This window comes from Geotrypetes seraphini, chromosome 1 (genome assembly GCF_902459505.1).
Source record: "Geotrypetes seraphini chromosome 1, aGeoSer1.1, whole genome shotgun sequence".
In the NCBI taxonomy this organism is placed as follows: Eukaryota; Metazoa; Chordata; class Amphibia; order Gymnophiona; family Dermophiidae; genus Geotrypetes; species Geotrypetes seraphini.
In genome coordinates, this window is record NC_047084.1 from 126,785,459 (window position 1) to 126,807,806 (window position 22,348).

Below are 22,348 nucleotides of genomic sequence, written 5' to 3' on the forward strand. Positions count from 1 at the left end.
GTTTCTATTAGGCACGTGGGATCTCTGGGAGAGAGAAAGAGATAATGGTTACTGCGGATGGGCAGACTGGGTGGGCCATTTGGCCTTTATCTGCCATCATCTTTCTATGTTTCTATTAGGCACATGGGATCTCTCGGAGAGAGAAAGAGATAATGGTTACTGCGGATGGGCAGACTGGGTGGGCCATTTGGCCTTTATCTGCCATCATCTTTCTATGTTTCTATTAGGCACATGGGATCTCTCGGAGAGAGAAAGAGATAATAGTTACTGCGGATGGGCAGACTGGGTGGGCCATTTGGCCTTTATCTGCCATCATCTTTCTATGTTTCTATTAGGCACATGGGATCTCTCGGAGAGAGAAAGAGATAATGGTTACTGCGGATGGGCAGACTGGGTGGGCCATTTGGCCTTTATCTGCCATCATCTTTCTATGTTTCTATTAAGCACATGGGATCTCTCGGAGAGAGAAAGAGATAATGGTTACTGCGGATGGGTAGACTAGGTGGGCCATTTGGCCTTTATCTGCCATCATCTTTCTATGTTTCTATTAGGCACGTGGGATCTCTGGGAGAGAGAAAGAGATAATGGTTACTGCGGATGGGCAGACTGGGTGGGCCATTTGGCCTTCATCTGCCATCATCTTTCTATGTTTCTGTTAGGCACGTGGGATCTCTGGGATAGAGAAAGAGATAATGGTTACTGCGGATGGGCAGACTGGGTGGGCCATTTGGCCTTTATCTGCCATCATCTTTCTATGTTTCTGTTAGGAACGTGGGATCTCTCGGAGAGGGAAAGAGATAATGGTTATTGCGGATGGGCAGACTGGGTGGGCCATTTGGCCTTTATCTGCCATCATCTTTCTATGTTTCTATTAGGCACGTGGGATCTCTGGGAGAGAGAAAGAGATAATGGTTACTGCGGATGGGCAGACTGGGTGGGCCATTTGGCCTTCATCTGCCATCATCTTTCTATGTTTCTGTTAGGCACGTGGGATCTCTGGGATAGAGAAAGAGATAATGGTTACTGCGGATGGGCAGATTGGGTGGGCCATTTGGCCTTTATCTGCCATCATCTTTCTATGTTTCTGTTAGGAACGTGGGATCTCTCGGAGAGGGAAAGAGATAATGGTTACTGCGGATGGGCAGACTGGGTGGGCCATTTGGCCTTTATCTGCCATCATCTTTCTATGTTTCTATTAGGCACGTGGGATCTCTGGGAGAGAGAAAGAGATAATGGTTACTGCGGATGGGCAGACTGGGTGGGCCATTTGGCCTTTATGTGCCATCATCTTTCTATGTTTCTATTAGGCACATGGGATCTCTGGGAGAGAGAAAGAGATAATGGTTACTGCGGATGGGCAGACTGGGTGGGCCATTTGGCCTTTATCTGCCATCATATTTCTATGTTTCTGTTAGGCACGTGGGATCTCTGAGAGAGAGAAAGAGATAATGTTTACTGCGGATGGGCAGACTGGGTGGGCCATTTGGCCATTATCTGCCGTCATGTTTCTATGTTTCTATTAGGCACGTGGGATCTCTGGGAGAGAGAAAGAGATAATGGTTACTACGTATGGGCAGACTGGATGGGCCATTTGGCCTTTATCTGCCATCATGTTTCTATGTTTCCATTAGGCACATGGGATCTCTCGGAGAGAGAAAGAGATAATGGTTACTGCAGATGGGCAGACAGGATGGGCCATTTGGCCTTTATCTGCCATCATCTTTCTATGTTTCTGTTAGGCACTTGAGATCTGTGGGAGAGAGAAAGAGATAATGTTTACTGCGGATGGGCAGACTGGGTGGGCCATTTGGCCATTATCTGCCGTCATGTTTCTATGTTTCTATTAGGCACGTGGGATCTCTGGGAGAGAGAAAGAGATAATGGTTACTGCGGATGGGCAGACTGGGTGGGCCATTTGGCCTTTATCTGCCATCATCTTTCTATGTTTCTATTAGGCACATGGGATCTCTCGGAGAGAGAAAGAGATAATGGTTACTGCGGATGGGCAGACTGGGTGGGCCATTTGGCCTTTATCTGCCATCATCTTTCTATGTTTCTATTAGGCACATGGGATCTCTCGGAGAGAGAAAGAGATAATAGTTACTGCGGATGGGCAGACTGGGTGGGCCATTTGGCCTTTATCTGCCATCATCTTTCTATGTTTCTATTAGGCACATGGGATCTCTCGGAGAGAGAAAGAGATAATGGTTACTGCGGATGGGCAGACTGGGTGGGCCATTTGGCCTTTATCTGCCATCATATTTCTATGTTTCTGTTAGGCACGTGGAATCTCTGAGAGAGAGAAAGAGATAATGTTTACTGCGGATGGGCAGACTGGGTGGGCCATTTGGCCTTTATCTGCCATCATCTTTCTATGTTTCTATTAGGCACATGGGATCTCTCGGAGAGAGAAAGAGATAATGGTTACTGCGGATGGGCAGACTGGGTGGGCCATTTGGCCTTTATCTGCCATCATCTTTCTATGTTTCTATTAAGCACATGGGATCTCTCGGAGAGAGAAAGAGATAATGGTTACTGCGGATGGGTAGACTAGGTGGGCCATTTGGCCTTTATCTGCCATCATCTTTCTATGTTTCTATTAGGCACGTGGGATCTCTGGGAGAGAGAAAGAGATAATGGTTACTGCGGATGGGCAGACTGGGTGGGCCATTTGGCCTTTATCTGCCATCATCTTTCTATGTTTCTGTTAGGCACGTGGGATCTCTGGGATAGAGAAAGAGATAATGGTTACTGCGGATGGGCAGACTGGGTGGGCCATTTGGCCTTTATCTGCCATCATCTTTCTATGTTTCTGTTAGGCACGTGGGATCTCTCGGAGAGGGAAAGAGATAATGGTTATTGCGGATGGGCAGACTGGGTGGGCCATTTGGCCTTTATCTGCCATCATTTTTCTATGTTTCTATTAGGCACGTGGGATCTCTGGGAGAGAGAAAGAGATAATGGTTACTGCGGATGGGCAGACTGGGTGGGCCATTTGGCCTTCATCTGCCATCATCTTTCTATGTTTCTGTTAGGCACGTGGGATCTCTGGGATAGAGAAAGAGATAATGGTTACTGCGGATGGGCAGATTGGGTGGGCCATTTGGCCTTTATCTGCCATCATCTTTCTATGTTTCTGTTAGGAACGTGGGATCTCTCGGAGAGGGAAAGAGATAATGGTTACTGCGGATGGGCAGACTGGGTGGGCCATTTGGCCTTTATCTGCCATCATCTTTCTATGTTTCTATTAGGCACGTGGGATCTCTGGGAGAGAGAAAGAGATAATGGTTACTGCGGATGGGCAGACTGGGTGGGCCATTTGGCCTTTATCTGCCATCATCTTTCTATGTTTCTATTAGGCACATGGGATCTCTGGGAGAGAGAAAGAGATAATGGTTACTGCGGATGGGCAGACTGGGTGGGCCATTTGGCCTTTATCTGCCATCATCTTTCTATGTTTCTATTAGGCACGTGAGATCTATGGGAGAGAGAAAGAGATAATGGTTACTGCGGATGGGCAGACTGGGTGGGCCATTTGGCCTTTATCTGCCATCATCTTTCTATGTTTCTATTAGGCACATGGGATCTCTCGGAGAGAGAAAGAGATAATGGTTACTGCGGATGGGCAGACTGGGTGGGCCATTTGGCCTTTATCTGCCATCATATTTCTATGTTTCTATTAGGCACGTGGGATCTCTGGGAGAGAGAAAGAGATAATGGTTACTGCGGATGGGCAGACTGGGTGGGCCATTTGGCCTTTATCTGCCATCATCTTTCTATGTTTCTATTAGGCACGTGGGATCTCTGGGATAGAGAAAGAGATAATGGTTACTGCGGATGGGCAGACTGGGTGGGCCATTTGGCCTTTATCTGCCATCATCTTTCTATGTTTCTATTAGGCACATGGGATCTCTCGGAGAGAGAAAGAGATAATAGTTACTGCGGATGGGCAGACTGGGTGGGCCATTTGGCCTTTATCTGCCATCATCTTTCTATGTTTCTATTAGGCACATGGGATCTCTCGGAGAGAGAAAGAGATAATGGTTACTGCGGATGGGCAGACTGGGTGGGCCATTTGGCCTTTATCTGCCATCATATTTCTATGTTTCTGTTAGGCACGTGGGATCTCTGAGAGAGAGAAAGAGATAATGTTTACTGCGGATGGGCAGACTGGGTGGGCCATTTGGCCTTTATCTGCCATCATCTTTCTATGTTTCTATTAGGCACATGGGATCTCTCGGAGAGAGAAAGAGATAATGGTTACTGCGGATGGGCAGACTGGGTGGGCCATTTGGCCTTTATCTGCCATCATCTTTCTATGTTTCTATTAAGCACATGGGATCTCTCGGAGAGAGAAAGAGATAATGGTTACTGCGGATGGGTAGACTAGGTGGGCCATTTGGCCTTTATCTGCCATCATCTTTCTATGTTTCTATTAGGCACGTGGGATCTCTGGGAGAGAGAAAGAGATAATGGTTACTGCGGATGGGCAGACTGGGTGGGCCATTTGGCCTTCATCTGCCATCATCTTTCTATGTTTCTGTTAGGCACGTGGGATCTCTGGGATAGAGAAAGAGATAATGGTTACTGCGGATGGGCAGACTGGGTGGGCCATTTGGCCTTTATCTGCCATCATCTTTCTATGTTTCTGTTAGGAACGTGGGATCTCTCGGAGAGGGAAAGAGATAATGGTTATTGCGGATGGGCAGACTGGGTGGGCCATTTGGCCTTTATCTGCCATCATTTTTCTATGTTTCTATTAGGCACGTGGGATCTCTGGGAGAGAGAAAGAGATAATGGTTACTGCGGATGGGCAGACTGGGTGGGCCATTTGGCCTTCATCTGCCATCATCTTTCTATGTTTCTGTTAGGCACGTGGGATCTCTGGGATAGAGAAAGAGATAATGGTTACTGCGGATGGGCAGATTGGGTGGGCCATTTGGCCTTTATCTGCCATCATCTTTCTATGTTTCTGTTAGGAACGTGGGATCTCTCGGAGAGGGAAAGAGATAATGGTTACTGCGGATGGGCAGACTGGGTGGGCCATTTGGCCTTTATCTGCCATCATCTTTCTATGTTTCTATTTGGCACGTGGGATCTCTGGGAGAGAGAAAGAGATAATGGTTACTGCGGATGGGCAGACTGGGTGGGCCATTTGGCCTTTATCTGCCATCATCTTTCTATGTTTCTATTAGGCACATGGGATCTCTGGGAGAGAGAAAGAGATAATGGTTACTGCGGATGGGCAGACTGGGTGGGCCATTTGGCCTTTATCTGCCATCATCTTTCTATGTTTCTATTAGGCACGTGAGATCTATGGGAGAGAGAAAGAGATAATGGTTACTGCGGATGGGCAGACTGGGTGGGCCATTTGGCCTTTATCTGCCATCATCTTTCTATGTTTCTATTAGGCACATGGGATCTCTCGGAGAGAGAAAGAGATAATGGTTACTGCGGATGGGCAGACTGGGTGGGCCATTTGGCCTTTATCTGCCATCATATTTCTATGTTTCTGTTAGGCACGTGGGATCTCTGAGAGAGAGAAAGAGATAATGTTTACTGCGGATGGGCAGACTGGGTGGGCCATTTGGCCATTATCTGCCGTCATGTTTCTATGTTTCTATTAGGCACGTGGGATCTCTGGGAGAGAGAAAGAGATAATGGTTACTACGTATGGGCAGACTGGATGGGCCATTTGGCCTTTATCTGCCATCATGTTTCTATGTTTCCATTAGGCACATGGGATCTCTCGGAGAGAGAAAGAGATAATGGTTACTGCAGATGGGCAGACAGGATGGGCCATTTGGCCTTTATCTGCCATCATCTTTCTATGTTTCTGTTAGGCACTTGAGATCTGTGGGAGAGAGAAAGAGATAATGTTTACTGCGGATGGGCAGACTGGGTGGGCCATTTGGCCATTATCTGCCGTCATGTTTCTATGTTTCTATTAGGCACGTGGGATCTCTGGGAGAGAGAAAGAGATAATGGTTACTGCGGATGGGCAGACTGGGTGGGCCATTTGGCCTTTATCTGCCATCATCTTTCTATGTTTCTATTAGGCACATGGGATCTCTCGGAGAGAGAAAGAGATAATGGTTACTGCGGATGGGCAGACTGGGTGGGCCATTTGGCCTTTATCTGCCATCATCTTTCTATGTTTCTATTAGGCACATGGGATCTCTCGGAGAGAGAAAGAGATAATAGTTACTGCGGATGGGCAGACTGGGTGGGCCATTTGGCCTTTATCTGCCATCATCTTTCTATGTTTCTATTAGGCACATGGGATCTCTCGGAGAGAGAAAGAGATAATGGTTACTGCGGATGGGCAGACTGGGTGGGCCATTTGGCCTTTATCTGCCATCATCTTTCTATGTTTCTATTAGGCACATGGGATCTCTCGGAGAGAGAAAGAGATAATGGTTACTGCGGATGGGCAGACTAGGTGGGCCATTTGGCCTTTATCTGCCATCATCTTTCTATGTTTCTATTAGGCACGTGGGATCTCTGGGAGAGAGAAAGAGATAATGGTTACTGCGGATGGGCAGACTGGGTGGGCCATTTGGCCTTCATCTGCCATCATCTTTCTATGTTTCTGTTAGGCACGTGGGATCTCTGGGATAGAGAAAGAGATAATGGTTACTGCGGATGGGCAGACTGGGTGGGCCATTTGGCCTTTATCTGCCATCATCTTTCTATGTTTCTGTTAGGAACGTGGGATCTCTCGGAGAGGGAAAGAGATAATGGTTACTGCGGATGGGCAGACTGGGTGGGCCATTTGGCCTTTATCTGCCATCATTTTTCTATGTTTCTATTAGGCACGTGGGATCTCTGGGAGAGAGAAAGAGATAATGGTTACTGCGGATGGGCAGACTGGGTGGGCCATTTGGCCTTCATCTGCCATCATCTTTCTATGTTTCTGTTAGGCACGTGGGATCTCTGGGATAGAGAAAGAGATAATGGTTACTGCGGATGGGCAGACTGTGTGGGCCATTTGGCCTTTATCTGCCATCATCTTTCTATGTTTCTGTTAGGAACGTGGGATCTCTCGGAGAGGGAAAGAGATAATGGTTACTGCGGATGGGCAGACTGGGTGGGCCATTTGGCCTTTATCTGCCATCATCTTTCTATGTTTCTATTAGGCACGTGGGATCTCTGGGAGAGAGAAAGAGATAATGGTTACTGCGGATGGGCAGATTGGGTGGGCCATTTGGCCTTTATCTGCCATCATCTTTCTATGTTTCTATTAGGCACATGGGATCTCTCGGAGAGAGAAAGAGATAATGGTTACTGCGGATGGGCAGACTAGGTGGGCCATTTGGCCTTTATCTGCCATCATCTTTCTATGTTTCTGTTAGGAACGTGGGATCTCTCGGAGAGGGAAAGAGATAATGGTTACTGCGGATGGGCAGACTGGGTGGGCCATTTGGCCTTTATCTGCCATCATCTTTCTATGTTTCTATTAGGCACGTGGGATCTCTGGGAGAGAGAAAGAGATAATGGTTACTGCGGATGGGCAGACTGGGTGGGCCATTTGGCCTTCATCTGCCATCATCTTTCTATGTTTCTGTTAGGCACGTGGGATCTCTGGGATAGAGAAAGAGATAATGGTTACTGCGGATGGGCAGACTGGGTGGGCCATTTGGCCTTTATCTACCATCATCTTTCTATGTTTCTGTTAGGAACGTGTGATCTCTCGGAGAGGGAAAGAGATAATGGTTACTGCGGATGGGCAGACTGGGTGGGCCATTTGGCCTTTATCTGCCATCATCTTTCTATGTTTCTATTAGGCACGTGGGATCTCTGGGAGAGAGAAAGAGATAATGGTTACTGCGGATGGGCAGACTGGGTGGGCCATTTGGCCTTTATCTGCCATCATCTTTCTATGTTTCTATTAGGCACGTGGGATCTCTGGGATAGAGAAAGAGATAATGGTTACTGCGGATGGGCAGACTGGGTGGGCCATTTGGCCTTTATCTGCCATCATGTTTATATGTTTCAATTAGGCACGTGGGATCTCTGGGAGAGAGAAAGACATAATGGTTACTGCGGATGGGCAGACTGGATGGGCCATTTGGCCTTTATCTGCCATCATCTTTCTATGTTTCTATTAGGCATGTGGGATCTCTCGGAGAGAGAAAGACATAATGGTTACTACGGATGGGCAGACTGGGTGGGCCATTTGGCCTTTATCTGCCATCATCTTACTATGTTTCTATTAGGCACATGGGATCTCTCGGAGAGAGAAAGACATAATGGTTACTACGGATGGGCAGACTGGATGGGCCATTTGGTCTTTATCTGCCATCATCTTTCTATGTTTCTGTTAGGCACGTGGGATCTCTGAGAGAGAGAAAGAGATAATGGTTACTGCGGATGGGCAGACTGGGTGGGCCATTTGGCCTTTATCTGCCATCATCTTTCTATGTTTCTGTTAGGCACATGGGATCTCTGGGAGAGAGAAAGAGATAATGGTTACTGCAGATGGGCAGACAGGATGGGCCATTTGGCCTTTATCTGCCATCATCTTTCTATGTTTCTGTTAGGCACGTGAGATCTATGGGAGAGAGAAAGAGATAATGGTTACTGCGGATGGGCAGACTGGGTGGGCCATTTGGCCTTTATCTGCCATCATCTTTCTATGTTTCTATTAGGCACATGGGATCTCTCGGAGAGAGAAAGAGATAATGGTTACTGCGGATGGGCAGACTGGGTGGGCCATTTGGCCTTTATCTGCCATCATCTTTCTATGTTTCTATTAGGCACGTGGGATCTCTGAGAGAGAGAAAGAGATAATGGTTACTGCAGATGGGCAGACAGGATGGGCCATTTGGCCTTTATCTGCCATCATCTTTCTATGTTTCTGTTAGGCACGTGAGATCTATGGGAGAGAGAAAGAGATAATGGTTACTGCGGATGGGCAGACTGGGTGGGCCATTTGGCCTTTATCTGCCATCATCTTACTATGTTTCTATTAGGCACATGGGATCTCTCGGAGAGAGAAAGACATAATGGTTACTACGGATGGGCAGACTGGATGGGCCATTTGGCCTTTATCTGCCATCATCTTTCTATGTTTCTGTTAGGCACGTGGGATCTCTGGGAGAGAGAAAGAGATAATGTTTACTGCGGATGGGCAGACTGGATGGGCCAATTGGCTGCTGCATTCCTTAAGTGGACAATTCTTATTGCATTGAAATGTATTCTAATTAAATGGCTTGATGGGGAGGGGCCGGACTACTCTTTCTGGCGGTGCCGGATGTTTACTCTCCTGATGTGGGAACAACGAGATGTGCTGGACTTTTCCTCTCTCTCTGGGCGCTCTTTTCAACACACTTGGGAGCCCTTTTGGACCACCATGACTCCCTTGGCTCGTAGCCGCTTGCTTAACTGTTGATATCTTTTTCTATATTGTTGTGTTCTTTTGTGTATGCCTAAATATTTTTGCACTGTACTACAGTTCATTTTAGGGGTTATACTTGGAAGGAGGACCTGGGGTGGGGTGGGTGGAGGAGGATGGTTTGTCCGATGTTGTGGGTTCATTTGATATAACTTGAGCTTGTTTTTGATATCTTATATGCTGTTGCTTGTTTTTTTCTGTTGAGCTCAATAAAATATATTTGAACATAAACACACAGAAGAAAGTGGGAACGGAGAATGAACACTCCACTGTGGAGCTAGACACAGCACTGTGTTTCGGTGACTGAACGACACCTGCATCAGGGGTCACTAAGCATAAAAACATGAATAAAAATATTTAATCATATCCTATAAATATAAATAATGAGTAAGTATAAAAATGTGCATTGAGAATTCATAAAGATAAATAACAGATACCAAAAAGGCGATTCAACTGAATCAAATAAAAATAGTAATGCAACTGCTAAAAATATTCATAACACATAGAAAAATATCAAACACAGGACAACCAGTAAAATAACAAATACGACCAAACCTGCAAAGTTGTAAGTCACAAAATAACAGGTGCTCTGTTCAAACAGACTGCTTACGAAAAAATACACCCCTTTGTGGAATTTATTGGACAGAGGTTTACTGGGAGCTTCATGAGACAGTTGCAGGCAGGGACAAAGATCAGGACACAGAGGGGGAGGCACAGGAGAAATGACACCACTGGCATGCAATGAATGGTTATTACAGTTGCTGCCTGATAACAGATTCCCAACCTTGTGACTAAAACAGAGATTTGTGGGCAAGAGTTTAAAAGCCCACCTCTTTGAGAGTGCTTTCAAAGCCTAACTCCTCTCTTCTTGGGTTCTGCATCCCCAACCCTATACGTCATGTCTGTCTGTCCAAGTTAGATTGTAAGCTTTTGTGAGCAGGGACCGTCTATAAATGTCAATGGCTTTCAACTCTCACCATGGGTTCATCACACCTACCCTCTATGTCATGTCTGTTTGTCCAAATTACAATGTAAGCTCTTCGAAGCAGGGACTGTCTATAAATGAACAGCACTGTGTACATCTTTCAGCACTACATAAGTGATTAGTAGCAGTATTAGTCAACAAACACAGGAAATAAAAAGTGAGCGTCTTGATACATGGGGAAAAGTTGATATTTGTTGCTTTTGGAAATGTAGCAGGAGAACTCCAGGCTATCTTATCAAAGCAGGTGGCCCCATAGCTCTCCTCCCACTCCTGCTTCTTGGTTGACTCTCACTGGTGCTGCCACAGGGTACTGGGAGCACAGACATCTCTTCCCTGCCAGCCTCCACCCAGCATGCGGATGTGACCTTAACAGCACCAATGGTACCAGGCTGAGTATCGGTTGCCCTGTGGCACAGGAGGAGGAATCCCAGAAAGAAATCTCTTTGGACTCTCCTCTGAGCCATGTGCCATCTCTCCACACCCAGTGGATTGCAAAACTGAACCATGGAAAGGAACATTCTTACTTCTACTTAGCACTTCTATAGCACTGAAAGGCCTACACAGCGCTGTACATTTTCATATTCATGGATGGTCCCTGCTTGGAAGAGCTTACAATCTAACTTGGACAGACATGACATAGAGGGTAGGGGGTGCTGAACCCAAGGACAGAGGAGTTAGGAGAAAATTCACCCAGTTCTTAAATCTCTCCCTAAAATCAGGGAGCATTTCAAAGGCGAGAGAGCTGGAAAGTAGTCTTAGACTGGGCTCACTAACATAAGAACTGCCATCTCCAGATCAGACCTTTGGTCCATCAAGTCCAGTGATCCACACATGTGGAGGCCCAGTCAGGTGTACACCTGGCGTAATTTTAGTCACCCATATCTCTCTATGCCTCTCGCAAGGAGATGTGCATCTAGTTTGCTTTTAAATCCTAGAATGGTGGATTCCGCAATAATCTCCTCTGGGAGAGCATTCCAGGTGTCCACCACTCGTTGTGTGAAGCAGAACTTCCTGATATTTGTCCTGGACTTGTCCCCCCCTTAGCTTCAGTCCATGTCCTCTTGTCCATGTCACTTTGGACATTGTAAATAATTTTTTTTCCTGCTCTATTTTGTCAATTCCTTTCAGTATTTTGAAAGTCTCGATCATATCCCCTCGCAGTCTCCTTTTCTCAAGGGAGAACAATCCCAGTCTCTTAAGTCGTTCCTCGTATTCCAAGTTCTCCTTACCTTTTATTAGCTTCGTTGCTCGTCTCTGCACCCTCTCCAGCAGTTTTATATCCTTCTTTAGGTTGGGAGACCAAGTGTGGTCTGACCATTGCTCTATAAAGTGGCATTTTAACCCTCTCCGATCTACTCGTGATTCCTTTCTTTATCATGCCTAACATTCTGTTTGCTTTCTTTGCCGCTGCCGCGCATTGTGCCAACGGCTTCAGGGTCCTATCTATCAGTACACCCAGGTCCTTTTCTTGTTTGCTCTTACCCAGAGTTGCACCTGACATTCTATACTCGTGTTCCTTGTTCTTTCTGCCTAAATGCATTACTTAGCACTTTTCCACATTAAACCAAGCTTTCCACATTAAACCAAGCTTCTCCTTTGCTCCTGGGCATGTGGGTGAGGGTGGAAAGCAGGAGAGAGAATGTGACATGCAGGGAGGAGTGGCTGCCACAGAGCTCTTTTTTTACAGTCAGCAGGACTGCACATGCCAGGCAGCCCTTGTGCCCCCTCCGGGCTTCTGAGCTGCAGGTATCAGGGCGTGGCCAGTGGGTGGCCTCTGAGCTTTAGCCGGCCACATTAGCAGGGAGTTCATAAATTGCAGCTGGGCAGAGCTGTCCTTCATCTCAGTTTGAGCAAAGACGCTGTAGACGAGCCTCCTCTCCCTCCCTCACCAGCATGTATTTTGATGGTACCTGGACGGTGGATTGCAATGAAAATTATGAAAAGTTCTTGGAAACGATGGGTGAGCCGGATCTCAGCCCTTTGCGAACAGAAGTGCCCAGCTGCTTTCTTTGCATGGTCAGTGCATGACTTGTAGAGGACTGTGAGCTTTCTGTATCCCTACTAGGAATTTCCTTAAATGGGGTAACTTCTTCCTCCTCTTGGAGGGGCAGCAAAAGGTGGCTTAGAGTACTTCTGGAAAAAGTGAGTAGGGGAAAGGAAATCCCTGGATCCCAGCTGGGCTTTTTGTACCCCTCTGGCACCTTCTTCCAGGGCATTAGAAGCACACAGGGTGATGGACAAGGAGCTAATCAGTAACGCTAACCAAAGCGCACTAAAGATTTGTCCCTAGTCTTAAATTGAACATGTGGTGATGAGATGAGGCATATTATATCATTGAGACCTTTTTCTGAGCTTGTATTAGGTGACATATCTGTAGGGGAACCAGGCTATCCATTCCAGAAGGGAGACGGTTTGGCCAGTCCTGGTTTTAAAATTACATCCTAAAGCAGTGTGGTATTTGTAGTCCCTGATTCTATCCATTGAAATCAGTGCTGCAGGTCCCATAATGCACCAAGATGAGGTTGGCAGAAATCCAGGACTGGCCAAAAAGTTTCCCTTCTGGACTGAATAACTTGGCTGCTCTGCCTCATATAGGCTTCTTGAGACCCTTCAGTTCATTCCATTTATTCCACAATTCCATGCATGTACTGATGCTCTGCTGAGTTTCCCCCTGTTACCATATAAAAAAAGAAGGACGGATTAAGATTTCTGGGTTTTACTTCCATTGCTTTCAGTAGAACCCCCTCCCCCTCTCCCCCAGTTGTCTCAATCTGTCCTCTTTGCCTCCGTTGCTTTCAATGGAAGTAAAACCCAGATGTCACAATCCGTCCTCCTTTTTCTCTCCAGCCTATGTCTTCCTTCCAGACATTTGGGGGGGGGGGGGGTTTAAGGCGCTCGCTTCCTGCACATTCATCTGGAAAGAGTTTGGTATTTACTTTGACAGAGTACTCCCCCCAGGGCCTAAGTAAAACTTCTTTCTTTTTGCAGGTTTGGATGCAATAAAGAGGAAGCTAGCGGCTCATGACCCCATGAAGATCACAATTAAGCAGAATGGAAACAAATTTAACCTCACAGAATCGAGCACTTTCTGTACCATAGTCATCAACTTCACACTCGGAGTACAATTTGATTATTCCCTGGCTGACGGCACAGAGGTTGAGGTAAGAGTCCAGGGACAACAAGTCTAATCAGGGCCGGCGTTAGGAGGGAGGAAACAGGACAGCTGCCCTGAGCTCTGAGGGGCCCCTAGTGGGTCAGCATGTCCACCCCCTTCTATTCACGCCAGTCCAACGTCTTCCTCTCCTGGTCTTGCAGACACATCCATTTTTGTTAAGGGGATTGCCGTCCATGGCACCGATTCTCAGCAACTACCGTATTTTTTGCTCCATAAGACGCACCTGACCATAAGACGCACCCTAGATTTAGAGTAGGAAAACAAGAAAAAACCAATCTGAACCAAATTGTGTACTAACATATACTAGGCTCTGCACCCAGCCCACCTCACTCCCTGCCAGGCTCTGCACCCAACCCCACTCTCCTTGCCAGGCTCTGCACCCTGTCCCCCCTCCCCTACTAATTGTAATGCAATTTTCTCCTTTCATTTTCTCTCAAAACGGACACATTTCGATCACTAAATTGAAAATAAAATCATTTTTCCTACCTTTGTAGTCTGGTGATTTAATTAATTTCTGGTTGGACTTCCTTCTGACTGTGCATCTAACATTTCTTTCACAATCCAGCCCCATCCCCTTTGGGTCCAGGTCTCTATCTCTTTTCTCTCCGCTTACCCTCCCCAGATCCAGTGTCCAACCACCACCTTTGTTCTAGGTCTCCCTCTCTCTCCCTCCTCTGTTATGATCTTGCAACTCTGTTCTTCTTCAGGGTCTCTCCCCCTCTGTCTCTTCTGTCTGTACCTCCCATAGTCCAGCATCTGCCTCCTGTCTTTCCTCTTTGCTCCAGGCCTCTCTCTCTCTCTTTTGCTTACAACTCCACATCCCATCCCCATGTCCAGCATTTGTCCTCCTTTCTTTCAGGTCTTTCTCTGCTTCTCTGTTTCTCCTTCCTTCCTCCCTCCCTGGTCCAACATCTTTCCACCTCTCTGCAGTCTCTCTCTCTCTCTCTCTTCCCTCTATACACCCCCAAGTCCAACATCTGCACCCCTCTCTTCTGCCTCCCCCTTTGTTTCAGGTTTCTCCCTCTATCTTCCTTCTGCTAACATTTTGTGTTTCCCCTCTCTACACCCTCTAGTCCAGCATCTGCCCTGTCTTTAAGTCTGTTATCCCGCCCCTCCTCAAGGTCCTTTTCTGTCTCTTTCTCTCTTCCCCCCAGGTCATTTTCTGTCTTTCTCCTCCCCCCCCCTCCTGGTGACCAGAATCTTGGGTGCTGACCCTTAGGTGGACCCTAGCATTCAGTAACTATGATTTGGATTATTATGCATCACCATTAAAGTTCATCTACCATTTGGATGCCCAGTTTTCCAATTTCCTAAAGTCTTCATGCAATTTTTTCCAGTCCGCATGTGCCAAAAATGCTCTTCCATGGGCAGTGGCTAAGGTGCTTTTTAAAATTACAGAATGTAATTGTACAGACAAATCATAAATCTACAAAAAAACATTTAATACACTACAATTATTAAGAACTAGCTGTGTTCAGCTATTTGCAGCAGCTGTCAAAGACCCAGATATGAAAATAGCTTCACCGTCTCTATACTCTATTGGATGTTCCAACTTTTAGGCAGATAAGACTTGATATTTATCTGTTCTCTTAGGCTTCCTATTAACCAATGGTGCCTTTGATGTGTCTAAGTGCTGTAGACTCCAGATCCATTGTCCCGCCGGGGACCTCGCGATGGGCGGGGCCTTACCTACAAGCCACTTGCTGCACTCAGCAAAAGATTATCTTCGGCATTGTGACCGCCGCTGAGATAATTACAGCAGCCTGCTGAGCAAACGCAGCAAGCTGCCATTGGCTTCCGAAGCACATTGCCTCTGCCGTAGTCCCTCCCCCTCCTCCGACATCAGGGGCTAGACCAAGGCAGAGGCAACGTGCCTCGGAGGCCAATGGCAGCCTGCTACGGTCACTCAGCAGGCTGTTGTAATTATTTCAGTGGCGGTTATAGCACGGAAGATGATCTTTCACTGAGTGCAGCAAGCGGCTTGGAGGTAAGGCCCCACCCATCGCGAAGGCCCGGGCAGGACACTGGATCTGGACACTCGGGGGGAGAGAAAGGAGGCTTACAAAGGACCTCACCGACATTAGGGAGAGCCATATTGGGCACAGGCCTTTAAAAAAGTACGATGGGGTGGGGGTGGGGTGTTGTTTTTTTTAAAAAGTATCTTCATTGCATAAGATGCAGCGACATTTTCACCCACTTTTGGGTGAAAAAAAGTGCGTCTTATAGAGCGAAAAATACAGTACTTGCAGGTTTTCCTTTTGCTACAGTTCATCCAGGCAGAAACAGGAAGTTAGAAACATAGAAACATAGAAAGATGACGGCAGAAAAGGGCCACAGCCCATCAAGTCTGCCCACTCTACTGACCCTCCCCATTAAGTCTGAATGCTGATGACTTAGTTCCTTAGCTCGACCCTCGTAGGGATCCCACGTGGATATCCCATCTATTCTTAAAGTCGAGCACGCTGGCGGCCTTGATCACCTGCCTAGGAAGTTTGTTCCAATGATCCACCACCCTTTCCGTGAAGAAGTACTTCCTGGTGTCACCACTAAATTTCCCTCCTCTGAGTTTAAGCGGGTGCCCTCTTGTGACCGAAGTTACGTCATTGGGGACTGACTGCAGCAGAAGGAAAGCACAGAAAGGCGTCACATGTGGCGCTTGAAAATTGCTGCCAAGGCTGTGGTCCCATGCAACAAAAATGGATGTGTCTGTAAGCCTGAAGGTGAGGAAGATGTTGGACCAGCATGGACAGAAAGGAGAGGAAATGCCAGGTCAGGAAGGCCCCTGGAACAGCTTCTTAAGTAGAATGGGGGAGGCTGGGGTGGGATAGAGGGGAATAGGAAGGAAAACAGAAGGGAGAGAGAGAGACAATGGTGCAGAGCAGGGATGGAAGGGGAGGAGGGGAGAGAGAGATATGATAGACTGCGAGGAGAGGAGAGAGATAGCAGACCACGGGAAGGGGGAGAGGAGGGAAGGAAAGAAGGTGAGAGAGATATGCCAGACTGCGGGAAGGAGAAGAAAGTGATACCAGATCAGGGCAAGGGAGGATGGAAGGAGAGATGTCAGACCAGAAGAAGGGGAAGGGAAGGAAGAGAGAGATGCCAGACCACAGTAAGGGGAAGGAGGGAAAGGAAGGAAGGGATGAAGATGCCAAACTGTGGGAAGGAGAGAAAAAAAAATACAGACCATAGGAAGGGGGAAAACAGAGACATTGGAACACAGAAGGGGGGGGAGAGGGAGGACACGGTGCACAGGAATGGGAGGAGTGGGGAAGGAAACAAAGATGGAAGAATTGCTGTTTAGGATTGATAGAAATAGGGGAAAAAGAGGGAGGAGATGGTGCACATGGATGGAGAGGAGGAGAAGACATGGAAACAGATTGAGAAGGAAGCAGGAAAATGGAAGAAAGTTGAATTTTAAAGGTTAATGCCAACGATGGATGTAGGGCAGAAAGTGAAGAAAAGAAAATCAGCAAATGGATAAAAAGGTCTTGAAAACAGAGTTAAGAGCACAGACAAAAGGAAGTGCAACCAGAGATTGAGAAAAGATGATTAAAAAATAAAGTCTAAAAAATTTATCACCCAAAGTGGCTAAAGAAACACTATACCAAATTAACAAATCTATACCACTTTACATAGGAGGTGCATCCAGAATATTCTATGGTGTAGCTCTATTAGCAGTATCTTATTTCTAGTATAACTAGAGACTTATTCAGGAAAAGGCCTCAGAATTGGAGCCTACGCACAGTCTTATCATAGACTGAACCATCAGCGTACTGTTTTCTGCTCCTTGCTCCAGACATCGGCCAGAAAAACCTGAGATTATATTATAATAATTTTCAGTCATTTCTCATTAGCTTAATTCCTTGCTTAGTCTTAATAATTTATTCTTAATAATTTTTTTAATAGTTTTAAATAATATACTTTTTAGGGGCTTAAGCTCAACTTAAAAACTGTCTCATAATATCCCATACATATCCATAGATGCATTACTCCCTCGGTTTGAAAAAATAGTTGACAGCTAAACACTTATCTCAGCTTTTGCCATTGCTACGTGTACTGTCATATGCTGCCATATATGCTGCCAGTCTACTGCCGACGCGGCCAGTGTTTCGTGGATACAACTATCAATCCACTGCTTCAGGGCCAGAGGCATAAACGTCCAAGCATTGTTCTGTTATCGGCCCGACTGACAACAGAACAGGCCCGGTCCGACAAACCTCCCTGCCCTGTAGTCGCAAATCTAAATTACTTTCTTACTGCAGCTTCAATACTCCAGCTGCTGTAAGAAGGTAATTTAGATTTGCGGCTACAGGGCAGGGAGGCTTGTCGGACCGGGCCTGTTCTGTTGTCAGTTGGGCGGGGAAACGCCACAAAGGTAAGGGGCAGGGAGGGAGAAAGGGAGGAAAGGTGGAGTGGAGAGGAAAAGACGCTTAAGGTAAAACTGAGGGGGGAGAAGGACGCTGAAAGCACTGGGGAAGACAAAGGGGTGGAGAAGGACGTTGAAAGGACATGGGGAAGATGGGGGGAGAAGGACGCTGAAATTACTTGGGGAAGACGGGGGGAGAAGGACGCTGAAAGGACATGGGGAAGACGGGGGGGAGAAGGACGCTGAAAGGACATGGGGAAGACAGAGGGGGGAGAAGGACACTGAAAGCACATGGGGAAGACAGAGGGGGGGAGAAGGACGCTGATAGGACATGGGGAAGATGGGGGGGAGAAGGACGCTGAAAGGAAAAGGGGAAGAGAAAGTGGGGAGAAGACGCTGGCAGGGAAGAAGACAGAGATGCCAGACTATGGGGGAGCAGAGGGAAGAAGATGGGTGCCAGACCAATTTGGAAGGGGGGAGAAAGGGAGAGGCACAGTAACAGAGCAAATGGAAGACGCAGAGAGAAGAGAGACAGTGGATGGAAGGAATTGAATGAGAACATGAGGAAAGCAGAAACCAGGCAACAAAGGTAGGAAAAAAATTCTTTTTTTTTTTTTTGCTTTAGGATAAAGTAGTATATTAGTTGTGTTGGTAAAAATTTATAAACATTAGAGGCTCTGGTAGAAACCCGTTTACAAAGTATGTATTCTTCCCAATTAATATTTCCAAATTAATAAAATCTTTTTGCTTATTTGTAAATGGGTTTCTACCAGAGCCTTTAATTCAGTAGCACAATTAAATGAAATAACTATTTCTGTAGTTTATAGGGACGGAGGGGATTCCTCGCGGGGACGGGTGGGGACGGAGGGGATTCCTCACGGGGATGGGTGGGGATGGAGGGATTCCTCGCAGGGACGGGTGGGGACGGGTGGGATTCCTCACGGGGATGGGTGGGGACGGGTGGGACTTTGACGGGGACAGGTGGGGATGGGTGGGATTTCTGTCCCCGCGCAACTCTCTACAACGAACCTCGTTTAGTGCATAACAATAATATAAGGGAGAGCCTTGGCTAAACGTAAAGCCAATAACTTAGCCAGAAGTTTTGCAACTACATTAATCAAAGAAATAGGCCTGTAATTTGAAACTAACGTAGGATCTTTATTTGGCTTTGACAAAACCATAGTTAAAGATTCTGCCATAATACCTGTAATACAACCTTTAGTTAATTGAGCCTGATATAAATTTAAAAGATGAGGTAAAAGAGTAATTTGAAATGATTTGTAAAACTCTAGAGTGAACCCATCACCACCTGGAGTGGATCCAACTCTAAGGGACTTCAACGTTGCTTATAGTTCTTTCATTGATATAGGCTGAGATTTCTGTTATACAGAAGGTGCTGCATAAATTAGATTATATATGTCTCATGTCAAAATTGACTGCATAGAAATATGGTACAGTGGGACCCTTTCACAAAGTTTGGAATACTCATCTTGAGTGGAGAAATGAGGTGCATCGATTTGTATCTGGGATTTGATGATCACTACATTATATCAAGCTCCAGCTAGGCTGGTTAAATGGGGGCAAATGGTGAAAAGGATTTGGGGTTTTGTTTGTTTCCAATTTCTTTTGATTCATTTCTTGAACATTACATGTAAATATTTCTCTGATGATATCTTGGTTTAGCCTGTCTCCCCCTACTTTTGTAGAGAGGGCCTTGTTAACCAATTGTGATGTATAGTTTGTATAATTGTATATTAAACATTATAAAATTTTTTTTAAAAAAGTAAAACAATTAATTTTACATAAACTGCTTAGTTTTATGTTATACAAAAGGCCATGAAAATATGCACAAAAACCTCAATTATCTGGTCAATTAGTAGAAATGGTTCCCCTCTTGTAGCCGTCCAGATAAGCTTATATTGCATATGTCTCCTGTGTCGGACTGGTGACTTCTCTCCCCTTCAGCTTTTCATATCATGTTCCATCTGGTTTTAGGGTACTTGGAATCTAGAAAAAGATAAGATGGTAGGTGTGTTTACTCGGAAAGATAACGGCAAAGTATTGAACACAACACGAGAAATTGTCGGGGGTGAGCTTATACAGGTAAGCCTCTGATTTCTCTTTTCCCAGAAAGTTCCAGAGCGTTTGTTTGAGTTAAATGCTGATGAAAGCTGGAGAAGGTCCATAGATCTTGCAAATTACTTGAGTACCTGAATCTCTTCATGAAAAATGCGGTTAATAAATCCCAAGCCAGAATAAGGAACATCCGAGTACCGCTGTTAATGTGTCCAGAGCCAGTCCACTTCACACAAGCCCGTTTCAGTTCTTATTAATCACAAAATCACAAAAGCAGTTTTTAGCACAGGCCAGTATGCTGAATGCTCTGCGCTGCTCCCGACACTTGTAGAGTTCCTATCAGCATCCAGAGCAGCGCAGAGCATTCAGCACACTGGCCTGTGCTAAAAACTGCTTTTGTGGTTTTGTAAAGGAGGATAAATTAGGAAACGAGGGTGCGTGTGAAGAGAATATGGGCCTTGGCACCACACAGTTCCTCTGACCACTTGGGGTTGGCAGCCACAGAAGCTTTGTTCTGCGTTTTATAGCAATTTTTGTGTGGCTGTCTTGTTTGCCAAAAATAAAGCACGCTGGAAAGAGGGCAGCCCTTTTCCCAAGAGTGTGTACATACATGTGGCCATGTGTAGTGGCGCTGAAACGCCAAACAATAATAATTGGAGAACGCACAATGACACTTATGAGGTTCCTCCTAGAACTGAGTGCAACATGAGAGATGAGGGCTCTCTCCTCTCCTCAGCTTATCCCAGGGTTTAGCACCCTTCCCCCTTCCACACACAGATCCTCTACCACTTCAAAACTGTTCTATGAATATCGCTTTCCCTTATTCGTTTTGGCAGCTGGTAGCCCCATACCAAGCTTTCAAATCTTTGGGATCTAAACACTCATCTAACCAGACTTCTGGATAAGACCCTGATACTACAAGTGGCCGAACTGCTATGGCTGGCAGCTGGGATATCCTTGCCTTGATATTCCACAAACTGAATTTGTTTGGCAGCTCAGAATTGAGATTACAGTCCTTAACCCTTGCACCGCTGCCTTTTGTAAAGTGGTTCAGAATCTCTCATGCACTCCCTCCATTGATTCCACAGGACCAGAGGAGCCAGCTCTGAGCACCCCCAATATTGAGCAAACTCCTTACTCTGACCAGGAGATCAGCACTCCTAACCATTTTGAAAAGTTGGCTCCTATGCACAAGACTTACAAACTACTGGGGTTATCCTGAAATCTGGGTGGGCAAGCTCAGTCCTCAAGGGTTGCGACCCAGTTAGGTGTTCAGGACTTCACCATTTACATGAGACCCATTTCCATGCACTGCCTCCGTTATATGCAAATAGATGCAACATGGAACTGGTTAGTTAAACATCTTTTGCTTTGTTTCTATTTTAGTCATTATGTTATGAAGGAACAAAAGCTAAGATGATCTTCAAGAAAGAGTGAACATCAGCCAGGGAGCTCGGTAAGGAAGAGAAGAAGCGAACTCTCCCTCACTCTTTCCAAGCCGTTACTGATGGGCTCTCGTGGGACTCAACCCTTAGAATTGTTCATGTTGCCAGCTGTAACTGGTACAGTTCAAACTTCAAATTACAAGGAACGAGATGAAAATAAAAATAAATAAAATTCAGCAGTGTATTTGTATTTATTTATTCAAACCCCGCCTTTCCCAAGACGGTTCACAAAAGAGTACATACACAAAGAAAATCACATACAGTACAACAAATCAAACATCAGTAAAACATAACAGTGATAATGTTAAACCTCCTAAAGCATCAAAAAACTATAGACTAAGTCCCATATTTCATCTTACAGAAGAAGTGTTTCTTCAATATTTTCTTAAAACTACTCGATCTTGTTTGCTGTCGTAAATATCCCGGAAGCTTATTCCACTCCACTCAGTGCTGTTCTGTGGCAGTGTTTGTGTGGTATACATTAGATCCTTTGTGCTGTTTAAGTACCATGTTTCCCCAAAAATAAGCCCTAGCATGATTTTTAAACTTTATTATTATTTATTTTTATTTGAGCAAATTATCAAGAATAAACTTATTGTACAGAATATGGTTAAGATAATCAATAATGTTACAAAAAAGAAAGAAATACTAATTTACAAGAAAAATTATTTGCTTAATCAATTTTAAAGTCCCAAATATAGAGATCCAAGGTGCTAATCATGAGTGAAAGAACAAAATGAAGAAAAAAGAAGATATCAAATTACCAATTAGGTGGATAGCTGAAAATGATTACAAGAGTACAGTGGTGCCTCACACAACGAACTTAATTGGTTCCAGGAGCAAGTTTGTTATGCGAAAAGTTCGTTATGTGAAACGCGTTTTCCCATAACAATACATGTTAAAA

The 22,348-nt window shown here is 45.6% G+C and overlaps 1 protein-coding gene across 2 annotated transcripts in view; it reads left to right on the plus strand.

Annotated features, from left to right (window-relative positions):
- LOC117357463 (fatty acid-binding protein, intestinal-like) overlaps window positions 1-21,628 on the plus strand; it is a 28,339-nt gene extending 6,711 nt beyond the window's left edge. The window contains exons 1-4 of one of the 2 annotated variants that reach the window (XM_033938107.1): window positions 12,171-12,342; window positions 13,371-13,543; window positions 19,919-20,026; window positions 21,386-21,627. In XM_033938107.1, coding sequence (XP_033793998.1) covers window positions 12,276-12,342; window positions 13,371-13,543; window positions 19,919-20,026; window positions 21,386-21,436 — 399 coding nt within the window. In that variant the 5' untranslated portion in view covers window positions 12,171-12,275 and the 3' untranslated portion in view covers window positions 21,437-21,627. Of the gene's footprint in view, window positions 1-12,170; window positions 12,343-13,370; window positions 13,544-19,918; window positions 20,027-21,385 lie in introns of those variants that run through there. The other variant, XM_033938118.1, reaches the window with a different exon arrangement.
- Window positions 21,629-22,348: the final 720 nt, after the last annotated feature.